Below are 19,263 nucleotides of genomic sequence, written 5' to 3' on the forward strand. Positions count from 1 at the left end.
TGGGCTCGCTCATAGCACCAATCTGATATTGTCTGGCCCACTGTAAAAAAATATTATGCAATCATTCAATGAAACAATATAATGCACACCCTGTGACAGAAATACAAACAAAATTCCAGGTGGATTTAAACATTTGCAAATGACTGCACATGCTCTTTTATAGGATATTTTGTAATACCAGGTGCATGGGGGCCAGTTGATTTATTTTACCTAACTTTATAAGATGTGTGAAGGAATGAATGCAACCATGTAATAGGAGTCCATAAAGGCAAGCAGAAAAAGGTGTCCTGATGCCAAGAAAAGTGTCATGTCATATTAGGTCTTGGCATGCTAAGTGAAGTATAGTGAAGCACAACATTAGGTGCCAAGTCACATTAGATGCTGCATTACTTTACGATTCAAAGGGGGTGATGATGAACCCATCAAAGCCTTAATGAATCTTTTGTGTATTAAGATGCTTTTGCAAGACAGTGGCTAATGATTACATTCCGAAGTTGTTTTGTACTGCCGTAAATGTCTGGGTAGTTAAAGGTTGCATACATCCTATTTTGGGGGGTTTTCCAGAGTTTATGAAGAAGAGCAAGAATTTCAATTTCGGACCCAAAATGAGAGAGCAAAACGAATGATTTGTCTTCCATTCACACAGCAGAGCAAGAAAGTATCTTTATAGATGTATTAGTAATGATCCCACCCAGCTTGTGATGCAGTTCAATCAGGGAACGTTATGTTGACTTGAGAAAAATATGAACCTTTTTCCTATGGTGAGTATAAATTTGAGCCTCCTTAGTTTAAAAGACGTCTACACAGTGCACTGAGAGACACTGAAGCATACAAGTGATCACACTTTGGGAGAATACAGTAATAAAAGCCCAAAATCTCCAAGTATTTGTTGTAGTTTATTCATGTTAATGTGTGCTACACTTTTAATTTGGCATCATCTTGCTCATAACTATTAGACAGTCATGCCCTTCTCCAAGTCTCCAAATACATTGGCCCATACAAAAAAAGCATAAGGCTATAAGTATCAAGGCAATGCCAGCTAAGGTTAAATTAGAATACAAGTGTTTGGACACTCATGAAATGGGTATGTAAGAACATCCATGTATTTTCAAAAGATCCCAGTCTTGGAGTCTTTCTGCAGAAACATGTCATAATCAAAAGCACTAGTACTCAGAATGTACTGTCAGGTATTGACTCCTACTGCACCTTCATATTTTAATCTTTTTGAACTCTGAAAGACATATGACTACCACACTGCCATACATGTAATATGTCGTCTAACTGAGCAATTGATACACTTGTTTAGCATTTTGTCATATCGGGTACTGTAAGCTCTGTTCATAAATGTGACATCTAAATGCAGCATTGGAAATGCTGTAAATGGAAAATGATACTCTCTATTGCATTCAAACTGGCATACAAACCAGAAATGTACAGAAATATTAAGTGACTTTGGAGGTTTTCTTCTATTGACACGAATCATGTTTGAGTGATCAGGCCACAGGCAGACATGTAAGATCAAAAGGGGAAATGGGGCTTTTGCAAAGGTGTGAGAAAAGACATATACATGTACATGACTAGTCTCCAGATTATATGTTTGTGGCATTAAATAAACTGGACAGTTGTAGTTTTAAGCCTTGCATGGAAGTTCTCTTTTTTCAAACAAACTGATGTAGAGCATGAAATTATTGGACATTTTTAGACCACTTATCGCAGTTGCTTGACAAACTGTGGAAGTGCTGTAAATGTTCTGTAAATGTTTATGAGCGCAGGTCTGTTACTTGTTTTATGGAAACATCCGTAAATACACTAGGGCATTTGTTTTCATGGAATATATTTAACACAATGCATTTCAACAGCAGATCAGTGGCTCACAAGTACACAGCATGGTATGTGTAAAGTTAATGAGCAGGTACAAGTGACTGTAGTACTGGTAACTCCTTACAAATAGGCTTCAAGTCAAGTCCTGACTGACTAATGTCTCTGCACACATACATAACATGCCAATAGTTCTGTCCAAACATGTCAACTTCAGTTCAATTACTGTACTACGTGTACATGTGCATGGATAGGATGGGGGGAAATTTGCCGTTTTTATGCTCCAACAGTTATTAACACCTACGTCGTGTGTGTTCCAGACTAAAGTCTATCCAAAAAGTGAGGTCAGAGGACAAAAAATCCTCCAATAAGAAATATTGCACAAGTAGGCTGTCACATTGTAACTTGAAAAGCTCATGACCACATAAGGAGCAATCTCATCACATCATGCACGAAGCACATGTGATAAGATATTGGCAAGTGGCAAAGTTGCACACAGTATGCAGTGCGATCTGCGCAATACGCTGATCGATATGAATAAGTCAAGTGCACAAGCATGTGTGTTAAAGACATTAGCGCAAGAATCATGTGAAAATAATTTCACACTTCAGTACCTAGACATTATAGTCTTCACTTTCGTTTCTTATTACAATATCTCATAACTGTGTTTAATAAGTTTTCTGTCTTCTGTGGTTTATGTATACATTTTATGATCTGATGTCATTAATACCGCAACATGCATTTTCATGTCACCCCAGTAAATGGCCTCTCAAAAGCTCCTAATGGCAAAACAAAATTGCTAGCACATTCTATTGGGCCAATTTTTGTCATATTTCACACTCTGCTGATGTAACCTTTCCCTGCTCATACAAAGGAATCACCCAAAACACTTGGACTTAGAACTAAGAACTCTGGTGAGTCTCATGGTTGGAAGGCCTGCGGTAAACCTTTTGAGATTACAGTAACTTTCTAAACTTGTGTATACACACCAAGACTCACTACCAACTTGCCTCACAAACGCTGATACACATACAAGTAGCCAAGGTCCTTTGGGGGATGTTCTGATATGGCAACTTTACGATCATTGTAGATGACCCACCTACAACAACAGACAAAGAAATGGAACAATTTCTGCTTGAAAGGGAGACAATATGATGATGAACACTCCCAGCACTGCACAGGATAAAAACAGTGTCATTGCAGGGCACTTACCCATTAAAAATGCCGTGTTTATAACTGCCTAGGAACATGAAGGGCATACTGGTATGATTTCAACCAAGCGAAGTGTGACTCTACAAGTACTCATTTGCACAAAGAGCTTCCTTGTGCATTCAGAGAAGCTGTTTTAACCCTCCTATGCTGAAGTCACTCTTTGGGTCACTTGGTAAACACCTCAAAGAAGCACAGCTGGGTCATGTTGTGCACTGCACCAACATGCAAGAGAGTGATCTTGGGCACTTGTGCACATTTGTGCTGTAAAACCAAAGGAGGGTTAATCCACACTATCTACCATAAAGCACTTGTGTCGTCCTTCTCAAAACCCATCTTTCAGTAGGGTGAGACACTTCTCACGTAAACTGTATTTCAATGCCACCATGTGAAATGTTTTCATAAACTGTTTCCGTCCTCCTTCCCAAGAGTGGATAATGTGAGAGTGAGAACCAACCCTTCTCATTCCATTCTTCTTCTGAGGCTTTTTGTTGGATGATACAGATTCCCAAATGTAAAACAAATACCTGGGAATATTGATCTGAAAACATAGATACACAACACTCTGTACTGTATACAACGAGTACAACCCAACACTACTTACCATTTTTGACTTAGAAACAATTTCATAATCATGACACAGTGGCAATTTTTTATGAATGTGATGAGCATCACTTACCGGCCATCTTTGAAGATGTGACAGACATAGTGACCGCAGGAGGTTGACGTTCCCATGTGACTGATGAATGCCATCAACCGGTACTCTGAAATGGAACAATGACACACAAGTTGAAAACCGGCATTTCTTCTACGATTTTTTTCCTTGTTAAACTACTGGAATTCTCCCCTACAACAGACCTTTTAATAACACATTCCTAATTATGCACGCATGCATAAATGACCATTGTGCATGAGCTCCATACTACGTCAGGGAGCCATGCATCAATTTCATGTGAGCTGTTCCACAGATATTCTAAATCCCTGCTTCAACTCCATCTGGTGCTGTCACTGGGTTTTACTCCAATTTTGAAGTTTTTCAATCCAATAAAAAGTAACAATTTGCTACCACAAAATTTAACTGCATATTACGGTCCCCAGGGAAGAACAGTTTATGTTTTAGCACTATATGCCCACAAGCGGTCTGTATGTCCGAGATGAAGCCTGAGATGGTGATAAAGCCAGGATTTAGAAATAGTGCTGTCTTTTGCACATATGCAAAATACCTGTAGAGGTGCAAGGTACCCCAAGTAGCAAGGTTGTTTACTGCACACTTGAAATGGAGCCCTGTTAATTTCTTTTGACCTTGTACACTCTGTGAGAGAGCATCGTTGTAATTCTTTATTTCCTATCCCATGAAACCCTCCTTAACCAGAAAAATGTAGCTATGACAATATTTGAGTGCTTCCTGCATACAAAAAAGAACAACACTCAGAGAATTAGGGTGAAAAATGACGTTTGTGCCTCACTACAGTTTTAATGGGACGCTAACGCTTTTTGCAGCCCTGGTCATTTATTTGCCTGCGTGCATAATTATGAATTTATTAGTGGAAAGATCCATTTGTCAAGGCAATGATGCCAGGTTACAATTGACTTCTTGATCATTCCAGAAGGTATGTCTTTATAAAAAAAATGTTGCAAGTGCGTTATTTCTCATTTTAATAATAAGTTAAATAAAAAACCAGCACAGTGATCATTATCTTGACCCTTGCACCACGGAGTAATGTCTCATGTTTAGTTGCCACATCACTAACTGATGAACCATGGAGTAATGTATCATTTAACAACTGTTGCCTGCGGTGTAGGGGTCCATGGTGTTTTGTACACCAGAGGGGGCACATAGCACTCGAGGCGAAGCTGAGGGTGCCATTTGCCCCAGGGCGTACAAAACCCATGGACCCCATCACTGCAGGCAACAATTGTTTTGATATACCATGGTTATAGATCAGACTGGAACAATCTTATGCAAAATAAATTAAAATACCTTGACAAATTGAAACATTTGAACAGCAAATTAGATATTAACTTACAGGGAAAATCCTCTCCCACAGCAGTGTGGGAAGATTATTTGAACGAATAGCTACCCAAACAGTTGCCAAATATGCAAATTCCTTTACATCTGATTCTATTCGCTAAAAACTTGATCAACTAGAGTGCACCCTTCTAGGCTCATGATAAACAATGGTGCCATCACCATGTTCATCCTTCCTTTTTCGAAGTGCAAGGTCCAAGCCAAAGGTGAGAGGACAGGAAGGCCACGACTGTTGTTAGAAGACTCTTCCCAAACTGCTGTGGAGGAAGAGTCCACTGCCCTCAACCTACTCAAAAAGTCGCTAAATATGCAGAGTAGCACCACACCCCGGAAGAGGGTAGGCAAGGGTTGACAGTGTGTGAGACTGTGAAAGGAGGACACCCATAGATACAGTGTAGGACTGGAGGTAGCTCATGGAGTACAAGTCCTCATGATCTAAGTGAAGAGACTATTAAGTCGGATGTAAGTTGTACTTAGCGACAGTCCACAACTCTAGTACATGTGAATGATGTTGAAGCACTTCTGTTGGAGTACTTCGGCTGTTTTGCTGCATGCATGGGGGATTAAAGTGAGGTCAAATGCATCTGAAAGGAATGAAAATTAAGAATCCAGAGTGTCTGTGAGAAATTAAGACTCCTAATAGTACTGCCGGATGGGAACAAATCAACCGAGTGTTAGTACTTCCCATTCAGGGGAAGGTACTACAGCGGACACAAAAATGCGCCCCGATGTTCCAATTTATTCTTTGGCTCAATGAACGCAAGTATTAAATTGAAAACTGGACACAGAGCTTTGCTGAGTACATCTCTTTGTTTCAATCAAGTGGGGCGCAGTCAGAAGAGGTAACAGAAGAGAGACACACGACAAAATTAAGGGCCCATGGTAAGCTCCCTTTTGCTGGATCTTCTAACAGTCACAGAATATAAAATTTAGACAAGCCCACATCGGAGGAACTCATGGACCTCGTAACAGTCACATTATATAGACTTTCGACATGCCCACATTGAAGGAACTCTTGCCTAGACAGTGAGCAGGACATGGTGAGGCCAAGTGGAAGAATCTGTGGAGATTGCACATGACAGGCTGTAGTGGTAATAGATGATGATAAAACAAAGAGAATTAGGTAAGGTACAATGTTACACAAATACAGATGCGGCAACATATTACATGTACCAGAGAATCCATTGGAAAAGTGCAGGATTACAGGATGACAAGGAGCGAGTGGAATCCAAGACGATGTAAAGTTCCGTGAATTCAGATGCCCGAAGCGTGGATGTGGACTGGTGAAATGCATTAGTGGGTAGTGGGTCCAGATTTGAAAGGTGTAATTGCCAAGGCAGGGCCAGAAATGTGAAGATCGCCGTTGTCTAGTTCACACCTAGGTGCCCTGATTACGAAGTCTCGGGCATTGGTGGGATCAGGCCTATGACGGTCGTTGGGGGGTCTGTGAGTGAGTCATGGACTCATCTCCTGCAGGCCTCCATGAACAAGTAGAAAAGTTGCACCCGGTAGACTGGTCGTAAGTAGTCTAGAATCGTATTCACCAGGATAGCCCAGAGAATGATGGGGAGTCGCCCCAGGTACCACGTTTCTCTGTTTCATGGTTAGGTGCCCCCAGCGCAGAGGTCTCAGGTGCTGGTCAGAGGGCTGGTGTGTAGAGTTCTGATAGGAGTTGTTCTTTGAGCCGCACTGAGTATGCGGGGCACAGACTCGCCTTCAGCAGAGGCCATTACAGAAGACGACTTAGGGCAGTCCGGTGCAGTGTAGTGCCTACTGCACACCTGGATGACCCCATGGACAGATGGATCGAGGCACAGGCGTAGGGCTGAAAGGTGGATGACAGAGGACTTGGTGGCGAAGTGTGTAGTGTCTATCCACACCTGGATGCCCCCCATGAAGAGTGACTGCAGATAGCAGTTCAAGGTGTGGGGTGCTCAGTGGGGGTGGCACGTGGGCAAGGTAGGGTCATCTCAATGCAAGGGATGTGAGTCATGCTGCATGACTAGGAAGGGCTGTGAACAACTGCGGTTCCGCTGCCAGGGACACGGGCAGTGTTGTGCCCGTGACACCCTGCGTTGCCTCTGCAAGGACCACCCCGAATAACAACAGGGCAGTGGCCTGGGAGGGGATAGTGTCCATGTCATGCCCCGGTACACTGGTTGAGAGAACATCTGAAGACAGTGGTACTTAAAGTGAGGCAGTCAGCATGGCCAGCGTGGGAGGCATAGGGCTGTCTTGGCGAGGGGCCTTGAGCCATACTGGGGGGTCGGTGAAGTCTATGATAGGCACTGGTGGAGGGTCGACGTCGCTCAGTAGATATGCTTGGGAAACTGGGCGCATGGTGTAGGTATGCCCAGATCCAGCGTGTGGGGGAAATTTCAACCCAGAGTGCAGTGCCACTCTGCACTGTCATTGACTGTGATGCTTCGATGGTAAAGTTGGGGAACTGAACTTGTGGATACCACACGCACTACAGCTCAGACCCTTGAAGTATGGCATGGGCTAACCCTGAAACTGGACAGAGGATGTTTTTGCCTGCAGGAATTAAGGAAGAATTTCAAGTATAGAGTGAAATGCCACTCAATCTTCCCCTGAGTGACTCCTGTCGGTCTGAAGGGGTGAGTGGAACCCCAGAATTGAATCAACCGTACTACCTCGCAGAACTCAAACAGTCCCAGGGTCGCCCCGTTGACCCTAATATACTGGGAGAGAGGGGGACTGCGGAATCAAAAACAACCACACCACCTTGCATAACCCCTAACAATCCCAGAGTTGCCCCACTGACCCTATGTATATCGCTCACTGCTACAGGAACGTAGAGTCAACATGAGAACCTACGAAAATGCACACACATAAGGGAAGAAAAATACAACAAAAATATACACACAAGAAAGAAACAAATCAAATGATGAATGTATACTTTATTGCAATATGTTACGGTTGATCAAATTAACACAGGAACGTGCTAGCGAAATGGAAACTTGAAAACCTCGAAGATGCCAAAATTGACACTTTCGTTAAGAATCACATAAAAAAAGGACATGGCAGTGGTGCTCCTATGCATCATGGGCCTGGAAGGCACATCATGGTTGATCAAGTTTTTAGCAAATAGAGTCAGATGCAAAGGAACTGCATATTTAGCCACTGTTTAGGTAACTTGAATGCAGTGGATGTATTGATTGTGATGTCCTTGGTTGACCGATGTTTTGGGTTTTTTTTGGGGGGGTGAGCAAGGAGAGAGGAGGGAGGAATCTAGGATTCATAACAAACTAGTTTACTAGAGAAACCTGGGATTTATAAAGCACTGGGGGGTTGTGTCGACTGGTTTAATTTCAAGACATTATTTACACAAAATTCCGTTGAAACGTATTGACACGATTGAAGAGCAGATGAGAAGAGACAATGCAAAACAGCAATGGCAATTGCAGCAGAAACACTGTGTGTTCCATGAGCACAGCTGGGTGCATGAACAGAAGTTTATCAACCTGCAGGTTTCCATCATGGTCAGAGTGAAGAGAGTAGCCCATGCGAATGGACACAGTGCTTCAATGTCTCCCACACAGTGCACATTTCCCACTACCATGACTACACTGGCGCATAGTGCCACCGTGGCTATCCATCCAAGATAACATAATTACAATGCAGTAGATACAGCATATCAACTGTGGGAAAGATCACTGTTAGCTATCATTTTCGTGGCTTGGCAACACCACCAGTGCACATGTAGCATATCACCTGATCGATTCGCGACCAATAAAAGTTCACGATCTACATGTATGACTGAGATAAAACAAGTAAAATTGCCTAACAACCAACTAATGTGCCAGATGGCCAAATTACTTGATGAATCACTAAATTATGGTACCTCTTTCTCATGGTAACTTGACAAATTATAGAATTAGCCAGTTAAGAATCATTTTCAACAACGTACATGTAATTTGCATTGAGTGAAGTGATCATTAAATTCACTAAATTTACAAAAAAAACACCTTGTGCACATGTCATTTAAAATTTACAGTAGCCACTCTGGGTAGACATGTAGTTGTTGAAATACAGCAATGGTAAACAACTACCACAAGATCACTAAAAACGGTTCCAAAAGCCCTCAAATGTATACAAAAAGGCAAGATTTAACCCAAACAAGGATACTACCAATCTGTTTCTGATTTGAAGCACAATGACATTATAAACAAATATCACAAATGGCAGCGAAGGTATTTTTATGAGAAGAGATGTGCACAGCTGAAGACTAATAATTGGCATTACAATGAGAGATGTAAGTTTTCATTTAAAGAGTAACTAAATTTAATAACATGATAATTACTTCCATTCCCATCACGGCATTTAGGGGCAACGGGTTGGGCCTCATCTCGGTCTGTTTCCATGGCAATGGGTTCATCCAGGTGGCTGAATATCCAATCTGCTGCTCGCTCTACATTGTTGTCCTGCAGTAATAGAGACACAGCACTGACTGCTTTTCATGGACAGTAGTTTATGCTTAAACACACACATGCCTACATGTACCAATGACTGAAAAGCCGCTTTTCCTACAAACAGGAAGCTTTATTAAAACATTACAAGACCAAAATTAACTGCAAGATCACTGCGAGATTTGTTTTCTTAATTATAACTTAAATAAAGTAGAACGTAACAGTAGAGCAGTTGGTAGAGGGTACTTCTTTGATTGTTTTGGGACGGTCAATACAGTGGAAACAATAGAAATCTGTTGCTCCCACAGGAAAAGAGCATATGTGTAAGATGAAGAAAATAAAAATCAGCAAGCAAGGTATTATAGGTCAAAAGAGCAAAATAAATTGGTAGGTGCCAATTGACAATGTGTCAAGAATTCTGTGTTTATTTCTTTTCTTACAGTTGCTTTGAGTGCCCTAATAGCCTGGTCCCTGCTGAACCCCATGCTCAGGATCATTGCAACCCCATCTTCATTCACAACAAAATCCGGTGCCTTCTTGGGTCTGCCAAGCTGAAGTGGCTCTGCAAAATCTGCAAAGGCATAATCATGTTTATGAAGATCAGTCTCAAGTCTTGGTAGCTCTATATCCAGATCAAACACCAGCGTTACTACTTTGCAACACGTTTTGGATGTAGAAGCAGTTTAATTCTTATTTCCAAGTTGAAAAAGAAAATTACTATAAAATGTCTTGTTCAAGGGCCCTGCTGTTGACCTTTGACCAACCTGCATCAGACATATGTTGGAGGACCCAGTTCATCGCTGCCTCAACCCCAGAATTCTTGGTGTGGTAGACAGCCTTGCGACACCCTTCCCTGGCAAACCCCATGTCCATTAATTGTTGCACTGTCTCTTCACTAATCTCTGGCTCTGCTCTCAGTTGTAAGGATGCAAACAACAAGTGTTCATTCAAGTACTACATATAACACATACACTGGGACAGAATAATGGGATAATAAATAAAATAAACTTAAGTTATCTCACTCAAGCACATCAGAAATATGTGCATACAGTTTCAAGAGATTTGCCAACGGACAGAGGTAGCAAGTTAAGCTGACAGGTTTGAAGTAGCACCATGCAAGGATATCTCTGAGTATGTGTGATATGAAAAGAACCAGTGAGTACTCAATGTTTTGGACAGTATGCTCTGTCTGTTGTCGGGAGACTGCAGTGGTTGCAAAGATGAAGCAGCTTATATCGTGTCTGGATGTGGTGAGATGTGTGTGACCAGTCGACCTTGTTACATGTAGGTCACCTGTCCCTCTACTTCTCTAACTTAATAACCTATTTAATTTCTCTCTATTTAGCATTGAGTGCGACTAGTGATCAAGTCCTAATCCCTCCTCTTTCTCTCTCTCCCTTATAAATATGCATTCCTTCTATCCTCTGTATTGTGGAGTGTGATTGGTTGTTGACATAGCGAGTCACCTAGTCCCTGCACGGTCTTTTGGAAAGAAATTCCTTTCCTTTCATTGTAGTTTTTGATGACTGTTTCAGAGCTCTCTGGAGAGAACACATAATTATTTTGTTGCTCTTTGCTTGCTAGCGACTACTGTGTACATTATTGTACAGGCACCTTTTTACGATCGTGCACTGCTTACATGTACAATCGCCATCCGTTCAACCATTGGCACAAGTCGTGGGATGCTGCAAGGTAAGTTACACATGTTTACTTTTCTGCATTTTTGACATGATTTAGTAGTTTGCACAGCATATTCACTTCTTCCTTGCAATTTTCAAACCCTATATATTTCATCTTGGGAAAAGGTCAAGAAGTTCAATAACTCTCACATAATTTTGATGGTCATTTATCTTCATTCAAAAAAATGTTTAGTAGTTTCATTTTTTTAATGAATTGTGTATTACAGAAGTTCATGCGCATATGCACATCCCAAGCTCGCATCTTTGTGACTGACACACTTCACTGATCTGCTAGCATCCCATGTTCTGCTTGGGATGTCCTGCTTTTCAGAACCACATATACTCATCAGAAAGATATATCCTTGCATGGTGCAACTGCAAACCTTTAACTTAATTAGAGGGTCCACAATGAACCAATGAACAAACAAAAACAAGGAACAAGCAAACAATCAAGGAAAGACCAAATTTCAGGGACACAATGACCAACTTGACAAGAAAAACCTGACTGTGAGTTACAAGTAGAGTGGAACGCCGCTATACCCAACACTGCTATACCCAACATTCGGCTGTACTGAACATCGTCCTTGGCTCCCAATATTTTGTGCACAAAACCTACCGAACACTATGCAGTTGCTGTTTGTAATTCCCAAACGTCAACATGATAAAACAGTCGTTTTTTATGTTGGAGAGTGACAAGTGGCCATTATTTCCCCAAGGATTCGAAGAGAAAGTCACTAGTTGTTGAAGAGTTAATTGTAATTAACTAGCTGAGAAACTGGGTACATCAGTCCGCACTTGTTCCAAGTCGTGTTCTAGAGAGGGCCAGGGCACACACTGTTAATCTGCCAATGGTATTGAATGGACACTGGTTTTGCGACTCCACGTGATCAGGTGCAGAAGAAAACCGCATGAACACTGTGACATTGCACTAACATTAGTCTGAAGAGGGGGCTGCTGATACATGAGCCCCCAAGATTTGCCACAGCATGCACTAAAGATCGATCCCGAGCAGTAGCTTCACAAATTTTAGGATAAACTTGAAATCAATTTTGTGACTTAAGATTTAATAAAAAACAAAAAATAATTAACAGATACATTTTTAGAAACTTTAAACATGAATGCAACGGCAAAATATCACAAAAACAGTGAACCATGGTATCACAAGAGGGTGCACTTCAGTTAGATGAGAGAGGGTGCTATTCAACATGGCAACGAAACATTCGGCAGTAAATTTCGCTATACCAAGTGACCACTGCACCAAACATTTAGCATGGATCCCAGCATGTTCCTTATAGTGGCGTTCCACTGTACATAATCTTGCCAGAGATCTCCGGCTGTATCCCCTTACCTGGCTCTGGTGGGCTGTCCCCCTCGGGTAACTCCACTTCCCCTGATTGGAGCCCAAGCCCCCTGTAGGCTGTCAAATCTAACTCATCTGGCATGTCCACTGCAACATCTAGGAACATACAGAAAACAACCAATGAAACACTAGTTTGGAAATAATGAACACCATGAGAGGATAATCCATATTTGGCCTCATTCCCTTGTCTTGCTGCATACCTTTTTAATGTTTATTGCTGGAAGATTTGCTTTTTGGGCCAGTGGTCAAAGGGAGATACTGCTGAGGCTCATCTGAGGTGATGTCATTATTGCGGGGTACCACACTCCCTCATATAGCACATATTCTTAAACTTGAGGCAAAGATGTGTTCTGGTACATTCACAATGGCTCAATGGTTGAGCTTGGAGAGACATTCAACAATTTCAATATACGTGTAACCTTGGCATAAATGTAGTACCATTACAGTAATGGCTTCTAATTCTGGATGTGGGGGTTGAGTTTTTATTGAATTGGAAATACGCAGAAAGGCTGTGGCTTACTTAAGTCCCATATGAACCAGCCTGTACTGCTTTTAGGCTACAGAGCTAAACGTGGAATGTCAGAGAAAGGAAAAGTCCTTGCTTATAAGTGATTGGTTTTAATATTTGGATGGATAACCAATAGATAATGCGGATCGAATTTTGACACAGTCAACAGAGTTGCCTTGATAGTTTCTTCTGTAACTCTTAACTCCTCTTATTTGACAAATCAAAAACCTTGCTTTGAAATACTTGCAAAACACCTGAAAGTCAATGAATGCCCACCAAGTTTCTTTGGAACCCAGGTCTCAGTGAGGGTAAACTTCTTCAGTTGAATCACCAGGAAATCAGGGAAGGTGGCAAACTTTACACTCCTATCAACAAAAAAAAACTATAGATTGTTAGGAGCGTAGGTGAAGGGTCAACAGCAGTGAAAGTCCCTTCTCTTTTCCTGTCCAACGACTTTAAACAACTCTTTACGACAAACTTTAGGTGAAGTGAATCATCCAAAACTGGGTAAAAAGTACTCTTGCAATTATGAAACAAAAGCTCATCCACTCATACATACAAAAGCTGTTCAAACTCGCTTAAACCTTTACAAAGTAAGTTATGGCTATAAAATCCTGTTTTGCATTTGCCATCACAGCATTTTAAGACAATGGATGGCCTTTGAGAAAGTTGATATTGTAGAATGAGAGAAAAAATTGTTTCATATCAGGTATCTTGTAGGTCAGAGGTCACTGGCATAGACTGGCTGACGGTTGGAAAACTTGCCTGCAAAGGACGGCCACGACCCTGGTTACTATCATCTGGTTACTATATCAACACAAAGCAATGAGCCAGGAAAGTGAATTTCTCAGTGATCTACCCATCACACCAATTTTACAACCGACAGGCAGCGCGGTTGCTCTCCCTTTTTTATTTTTCTTCTTCGTCTTCTCCTTTTCTATAATTCAACGATTATGCAATTATAACATGTATAAGGACCATAGCTCATCCAACTCTTCACGTCTCCAAGTCACGTCTTCCTATATCTGTTGACGTATAGTAAGTAAAATAGTCTGCTCACTACATGTACATGTACAAAAGGGTGAAAAACCAGGGGTACATGTACATGTAAAAACTCTTGAGAGAAAATACTCTGGAGAAACCCTGCTGAGATACTGGGGGAGACCACTCTGTATAAGCATTTGTAGTTCTACAGTGTCATTTAACCTTTGACAATATAAACATCGGCCTATATAGTAAATGTAGGGTGTGTCATACAACACAGTCTATGCAATCCTTCTACGCCAATGTTTTGAACCTGTGACATAATAAACTTGTGTCAAATCAAAGAAAAATGAGTGTAGTTGAGCCTGTCAGTGCACAGAGGGCCTATACTGACCAAGCACTTCCTTTTTATACCTCTACCGAGTCACCTTTATCTTCCTCCACATGGCGGAGTGTTAGCTACATGTACACTTACTGAGAATCTTCCTCCACATAGCGGAGTGTTAGCTACATGTACACTTAGTGAGAATCTTCCTCCACATAGCGGAGTGTTAGCTACATGTACACTTACTGAGAATCTTCCTCCACATGGCGGAGTGTTAGCTACATGTACACTTAGTGAGAATCTTCCTCCACATGGCGGAGTGTTAGCTACATGTACACTTAGTGAGAATCTTCCTCCACATGGCGGAGTGTTAGCTACATGTACACTTAGTGAGAATCTTCCTCCACATGGCGGAGTGTTAGCTACATGTACACTTACTGAGAATCTTCCTCCACATGGCGGAGTGTTAGCTACATGTACACTTACTGAGAATCTTCCTCCACATGGCGGAGTGTTAGCTACATGTACACTTACTGAGAATCTTCCTCCACATGGCGGAGTGTTAGCTACATGTACACTTAGTGAGAATCTTCCTCCACATGGCGGAGTGTCAGCTACATGTACACTTAGTGAGAATCTTCCTCCACATGGCGGAGTGTCAGCTACATGTACACTTAGTGAGAATCTTCCTCCACATGGCGGAGTGTCAGCTACATGTACACTTAGTGAGAATCTTCCTCCACATGGCGGAGTGTCAGCTACATGTACACTTAGTGAGAATCTTCCTCCACATGGCGGAGTGTCAGCTACATGTACACTTAGTGAGAATCTTCCTCCACATGGCGGAGTGTTAGCTACATGTACACTTAGTGAGAATCTTTCTCCACATGGCGGAGTGTTAGCTACATGTACACTTAGTGAGAATCTTCCTCCACATAGCGGAGTGTTAGCTACATGTACACTTAGTGAGAATCTTCCTCCACATAGCGGAGTGTTAGCTACATGTACACTTAGTGAGAATCTTCCTCCACATGGCGGAGTGTTAGCTACATGTACACTTAGTGAGAATCTTCCTCCACATGGCGGAGTGTTAGCTACATGTACACTTAGTGAGAATCTTCCTCCACATGGCGGAGTGTTAGCTACATGTACACTTAGTGAGAATCTTCCTCCACATAGCGGAGTGTTAGCTACATGTACACTTAGTGAGAATCTTCCTCCACATGGCGGAGTGTTAGCTACATGTACACTTAGTGAGAATCTTCCTCCACAAGGCGGAGTGTTAGCTACATGTACACTTAGTGAGAATCTTCCTCCACATAGCGGAGTGTTAGCTACATGTACACTTAGTGAGAATCTTCCTCCACATGGCGGAGTGTTAGCTACATGTACACTTAGTGAGAATCTTCCTCCACATAGCGGAGTGTTAGCTACATGTACACTTAGTGAGAATATTTCATTCTTATTCACCCAGTTCAACCGAATGAAATAACATTTTTTGTGATGATGTCTGGCAATACAAGCTCAGTGGCACATTAACTCTTCTGCTCAGTGGGATCTTAAAAAAACACACAAGTGTGTATTTGCCTGCAACTGGGGACCCCCTATTGTTCCTCGTTTGTTTGTACTCTAACTGTTTTAGAAGACCACCCATAAGTTTTGTACACAGTTGTCAATCGGGGACCTTATTGTCCTCTATTGTTCAGGGTCCCCAATTGAATGCAGAAACAAACTCCCATACACCAACCAAAAAGAAAATAGACCAGTAATTTTGCACATAGTTGAATCACAGAACTTGGTCTTGACTTTCTATGTACAGGCAGATTTTTAAATACACGTTCTCTCACAGACTTTTTCAGCTGATTCATTTGGCACACTGAACACTTACGGTTATATTTGGGACTGGAACCCTGGATTGCAGACAATTTGATGTGAATCAGAAATCAAGCCTCTGATCACCCATGGTTTTGTCAAAGGCTCAGATTGAAACCTCTGGGAATGAGTGAAGTGCTTTGAACCTTGTTCCTCCAGTTTACCTTGTAGCAATAGATTTGGCCTGTAAGGCAGAACTGAAGAAATCCTCCACAGTCTCTGGGGCCATGAACACCTCCAAGCAGGCTAAGATTGGAATACGAGGTCGGACCAGCTCCTTGGGATCAATGTGCTCCTTCCTAGCTTCCAGTTCCTTCTTTTTTGCTTCATACGCAGCGACTTCCTCTGCCAAGACAGAAAAAAATATCCAGGTCAAATCATACTCACATCACAGAAAGCAGTAGAGGAGTGAAACACTAGATGCATTTGATAACTTCCCAAGTTAACCCCAACATGGGTCATTTTTATATTGAGAGCTTGCCCACTAACGCTCTATATTTAATGTTGGCCGAGGGCTTGTGAAGAAAAGTGGAACTTGAGTGGGACTTAAAGTCAGAACCTCCCGTTTACCAGTTCAGACACTGTACCGCTCACAAGCAAGCTAACAGTTGATTTGTTTCACTAGTCCTTGGACAACACTAAATTTACAGTTTTCTAAATATAAGTCAATGAAAGGCAAAAACCCAAATAAAGAAGTTAACATCTCTAAGACCAAAAATCACAAAATGTCCACAATAAAAGGCAGATGGGATCAAATAGCCAGGAGTGTTGGGATAATCAAATGCTGCTTACCATCTTGTGACACTACAATGAATGTCAAGTCTACAAATTGCTGCAGCTAATTTCACGAAATGTGGTGTAACTTGCATAAACCTTGTGCCACAAATGATGAGCCTAAACTATACACAATGAGTTAGTTAAATCATTCATTGTCCCTTTAATCCGTGCAACATACGCCATCCAAAATGAATTCGCGAGTTTTGTAATAACTATTGTGACGTTACTGACTTACACAACGTGTAATAGGCTTGTGCGGTACTCCCGGTTCCAAGTGGAATCGTGGTTCCAAAAAAATTGAAATCGGCAGCTCTGCTTTTGTGCAGAACTGGGTGCCTTACCATTGGCTGTTCCACATTCAAAGAGCAGACTCCAAACATCAAATCCAAGCCCCGGTCACATCACCGCTCAGCACCCGTAAGTGACAACTCCAAAAATCAAATCTGAGTCACCGCTCCCACGTGTATGTCTATGTATATCGTGCTGTACATTATAGCAGGGCATCCTTCCACACAAGGGAAAATGCATACACAAATGAACTGTAATATACCCTTGTGTTTGGTTACCTAATCCCATTGGTTATTCCACGCACGCATGGCCGGAAGTCATGAAGCTCGAAGACTGTTTTTCATGTGGCTGTGACTTCAACATTGCCTGGTACTTGCGTGTGACGTGTTGTACTTTCCGCATTTACATGTATGACAGCAGGCAAAATCGTCAAGTGGTTAAGAAAAAGCCCTGCCGTTGCCCGAACTTAATGCACCAGAGTCCACAACTTTTACTGTCCAACAAGGGTCTTGGTTCTCCACTTCTTACTTCAGAGCCGGTTCCATACATAGACCTGGGCAATGGCATACATGTAGCTTACAAGATAGTGGATGTATCAGAGTTTCAGATGCGCCCACTGTGGATGAATGACCAGTTTATGCATGGTACATGGCCATTTACGACATGTTGGCACATGTTCAATAAGTACACGTGATCCAGTCCATGAAGTTCCGTGGCAAAGTTAATTCCATTTGTATTATGGGTAAAGTTACATGTACAATGTACATGTACTTCCAACGGCAAATCGTTGTTCTGATTGGAGTATTTTTATACATGTACGTAGAGTGAAAAATAGTACAGGAGAAAGCAGTGCTGAGTTGTATGATGGTTGTACATACATGTTGCAGATTTATTCCAACTATGACTAGTCTATGAAGAGGCAAAATACCCACTGTGGATAATGCTGAAGACCAAAAGTCAGTCTGTTGTGCCATTCGTGTGTGGCACCAGCGTGATGCGGCAGCGACAGATTTTTTAATGTTTTATTAAACCTTATTTTTTTCTTTATATGTATATCTTTGGGAGCTGGTTCTAACTTGGAATCACGGTCCGTAGCTGGAGCTGTAGCCGTAGCTGGAGCCGGAACCGGCTCTGAGAATTCAAGAACCGCCCAACTCTAGCGTGTAAGTTTCTTAAAGTAGCTCTGAATTTGTTGCACAATGTACACAATAAAATTTGGCATACATGATGTTATAAAGCTTGGTGAAATCAGCTGGCGCAGATTACACATTGTCAATTCACTTGGGACTGCAATGGAACGATGTCAACCTGTATTATCTACATGTACTTCAATTTTGGATTCTGGCCACAACCCATTCTCATTTAAACAAAAATCTCATAGTCATCAAGTTCCATTCACTTAACTGCACATTCAATACATGTGTGACAATCCACCACCACTGAATCTCAAGCACAAGGTTTATTTTGGTTCATCAAATTAAATCTATTTACATTAATCTTTTCATAAGTTACAGGGCAAATTCAAGTCCACCACAGGGAGAAACCTACTGAAATTGCTAAGGAGAACCAGTCCTTTCCTTGGTATCTAACTGCATAATACCAGGTGGTTGACAAAGGACCTCAGTGCTCACTCACTGATATACTGAAGCTCTCATACAGTTTTGATTGTGAAGTGGTAAGCAACTACATGCACCAACCTTTATTGATGGCTGCGGCTAATGGGATCGGTAATGACAACAGGAAGTCTGAACGCTTCTTATAGCGTACTTGGCCAGATTGAACACACTGTACTCTCTCCTCCAGCTCAAATTTGAAGCAATCGCATGGGTTACTGCTACCGACACTATTACGCTGCAAAAGGATCCAAGAGACATGACTTGATTAGTTGGTTGACTGGATATTGTTTTGGTTGACAGGTAACCCAAATTTCCAAAGTGTTTTGCTTACAGCCTTTTTGAAACCTGCAAACTCCTCCATGGTGCAA

At 41.8% G+C, this 19,263-nt stretch overlaps 1 protein-coding gene across 1 annotated transcript in view; it reads right to left on the reverse strand.

The window, feature by feature from the left end:
• Positions 1-838: 838 nt before the first annotated feature.
• The window catches only part of LOC110984264 (ubiquitin carboxyl-terminal hydrolase 5-like), a 53,930-nt gene continuing 35,505 nt past the window's right edge, over positions 839-19,263 (reverse strand). The window contains exons 13-21 of the mRNA XM_022244270.2: positions 18,977-19,130; positions 16,379-16,559; positions 13,310-13,398; positions 12,514-12,621; positions 10,251-10,394; positions 9,927-10,057; positions 9,381-9,501; positions 3,707-3,791; positions 839-2,917 (exon numbers count right to left, since the gene is read on the reverse strand). Of these exons, the coding sequence (XP_022099962.2) occupies positions 2,830-2,917; positions 3,707-3,791; positions 9,381-9,501; positions 9,927-10,057; positions 10,251-10,394; positions 12,514-12,621; positions 13,310-13,398; positions 16,379-16,559; positions 18,977-19,130 (1,101 nt within the window). The 3' untranslated portion in view covers positions 839-2,829. The remainder of the gene's footprint in view (positions 2,918-3,706; positions 3,792-9,380; positions 9,502-9,926; positions 10,058-10,250; positions 10,395-12,513; positions 12,622-13,309; positions 13,399-16,378; positions 16,560-18,976; positions 19,131-19,263) is intronic.

Source organism: Acanthaster planci, linkage group LG16 (genome assembly GCF_054643075.1).
Source record: "Acanthaster planci isolate LZ-2023a linkage group LG16, COTS_SCS, whole genome shotgun sequence".
NCBI classification, from domain to species: Eukaryota; Metazoa; Echinodermata; class Asteroidea; order Valvatida; family Acanthasteridae; genus Acanthaster; species Acanthaster planci.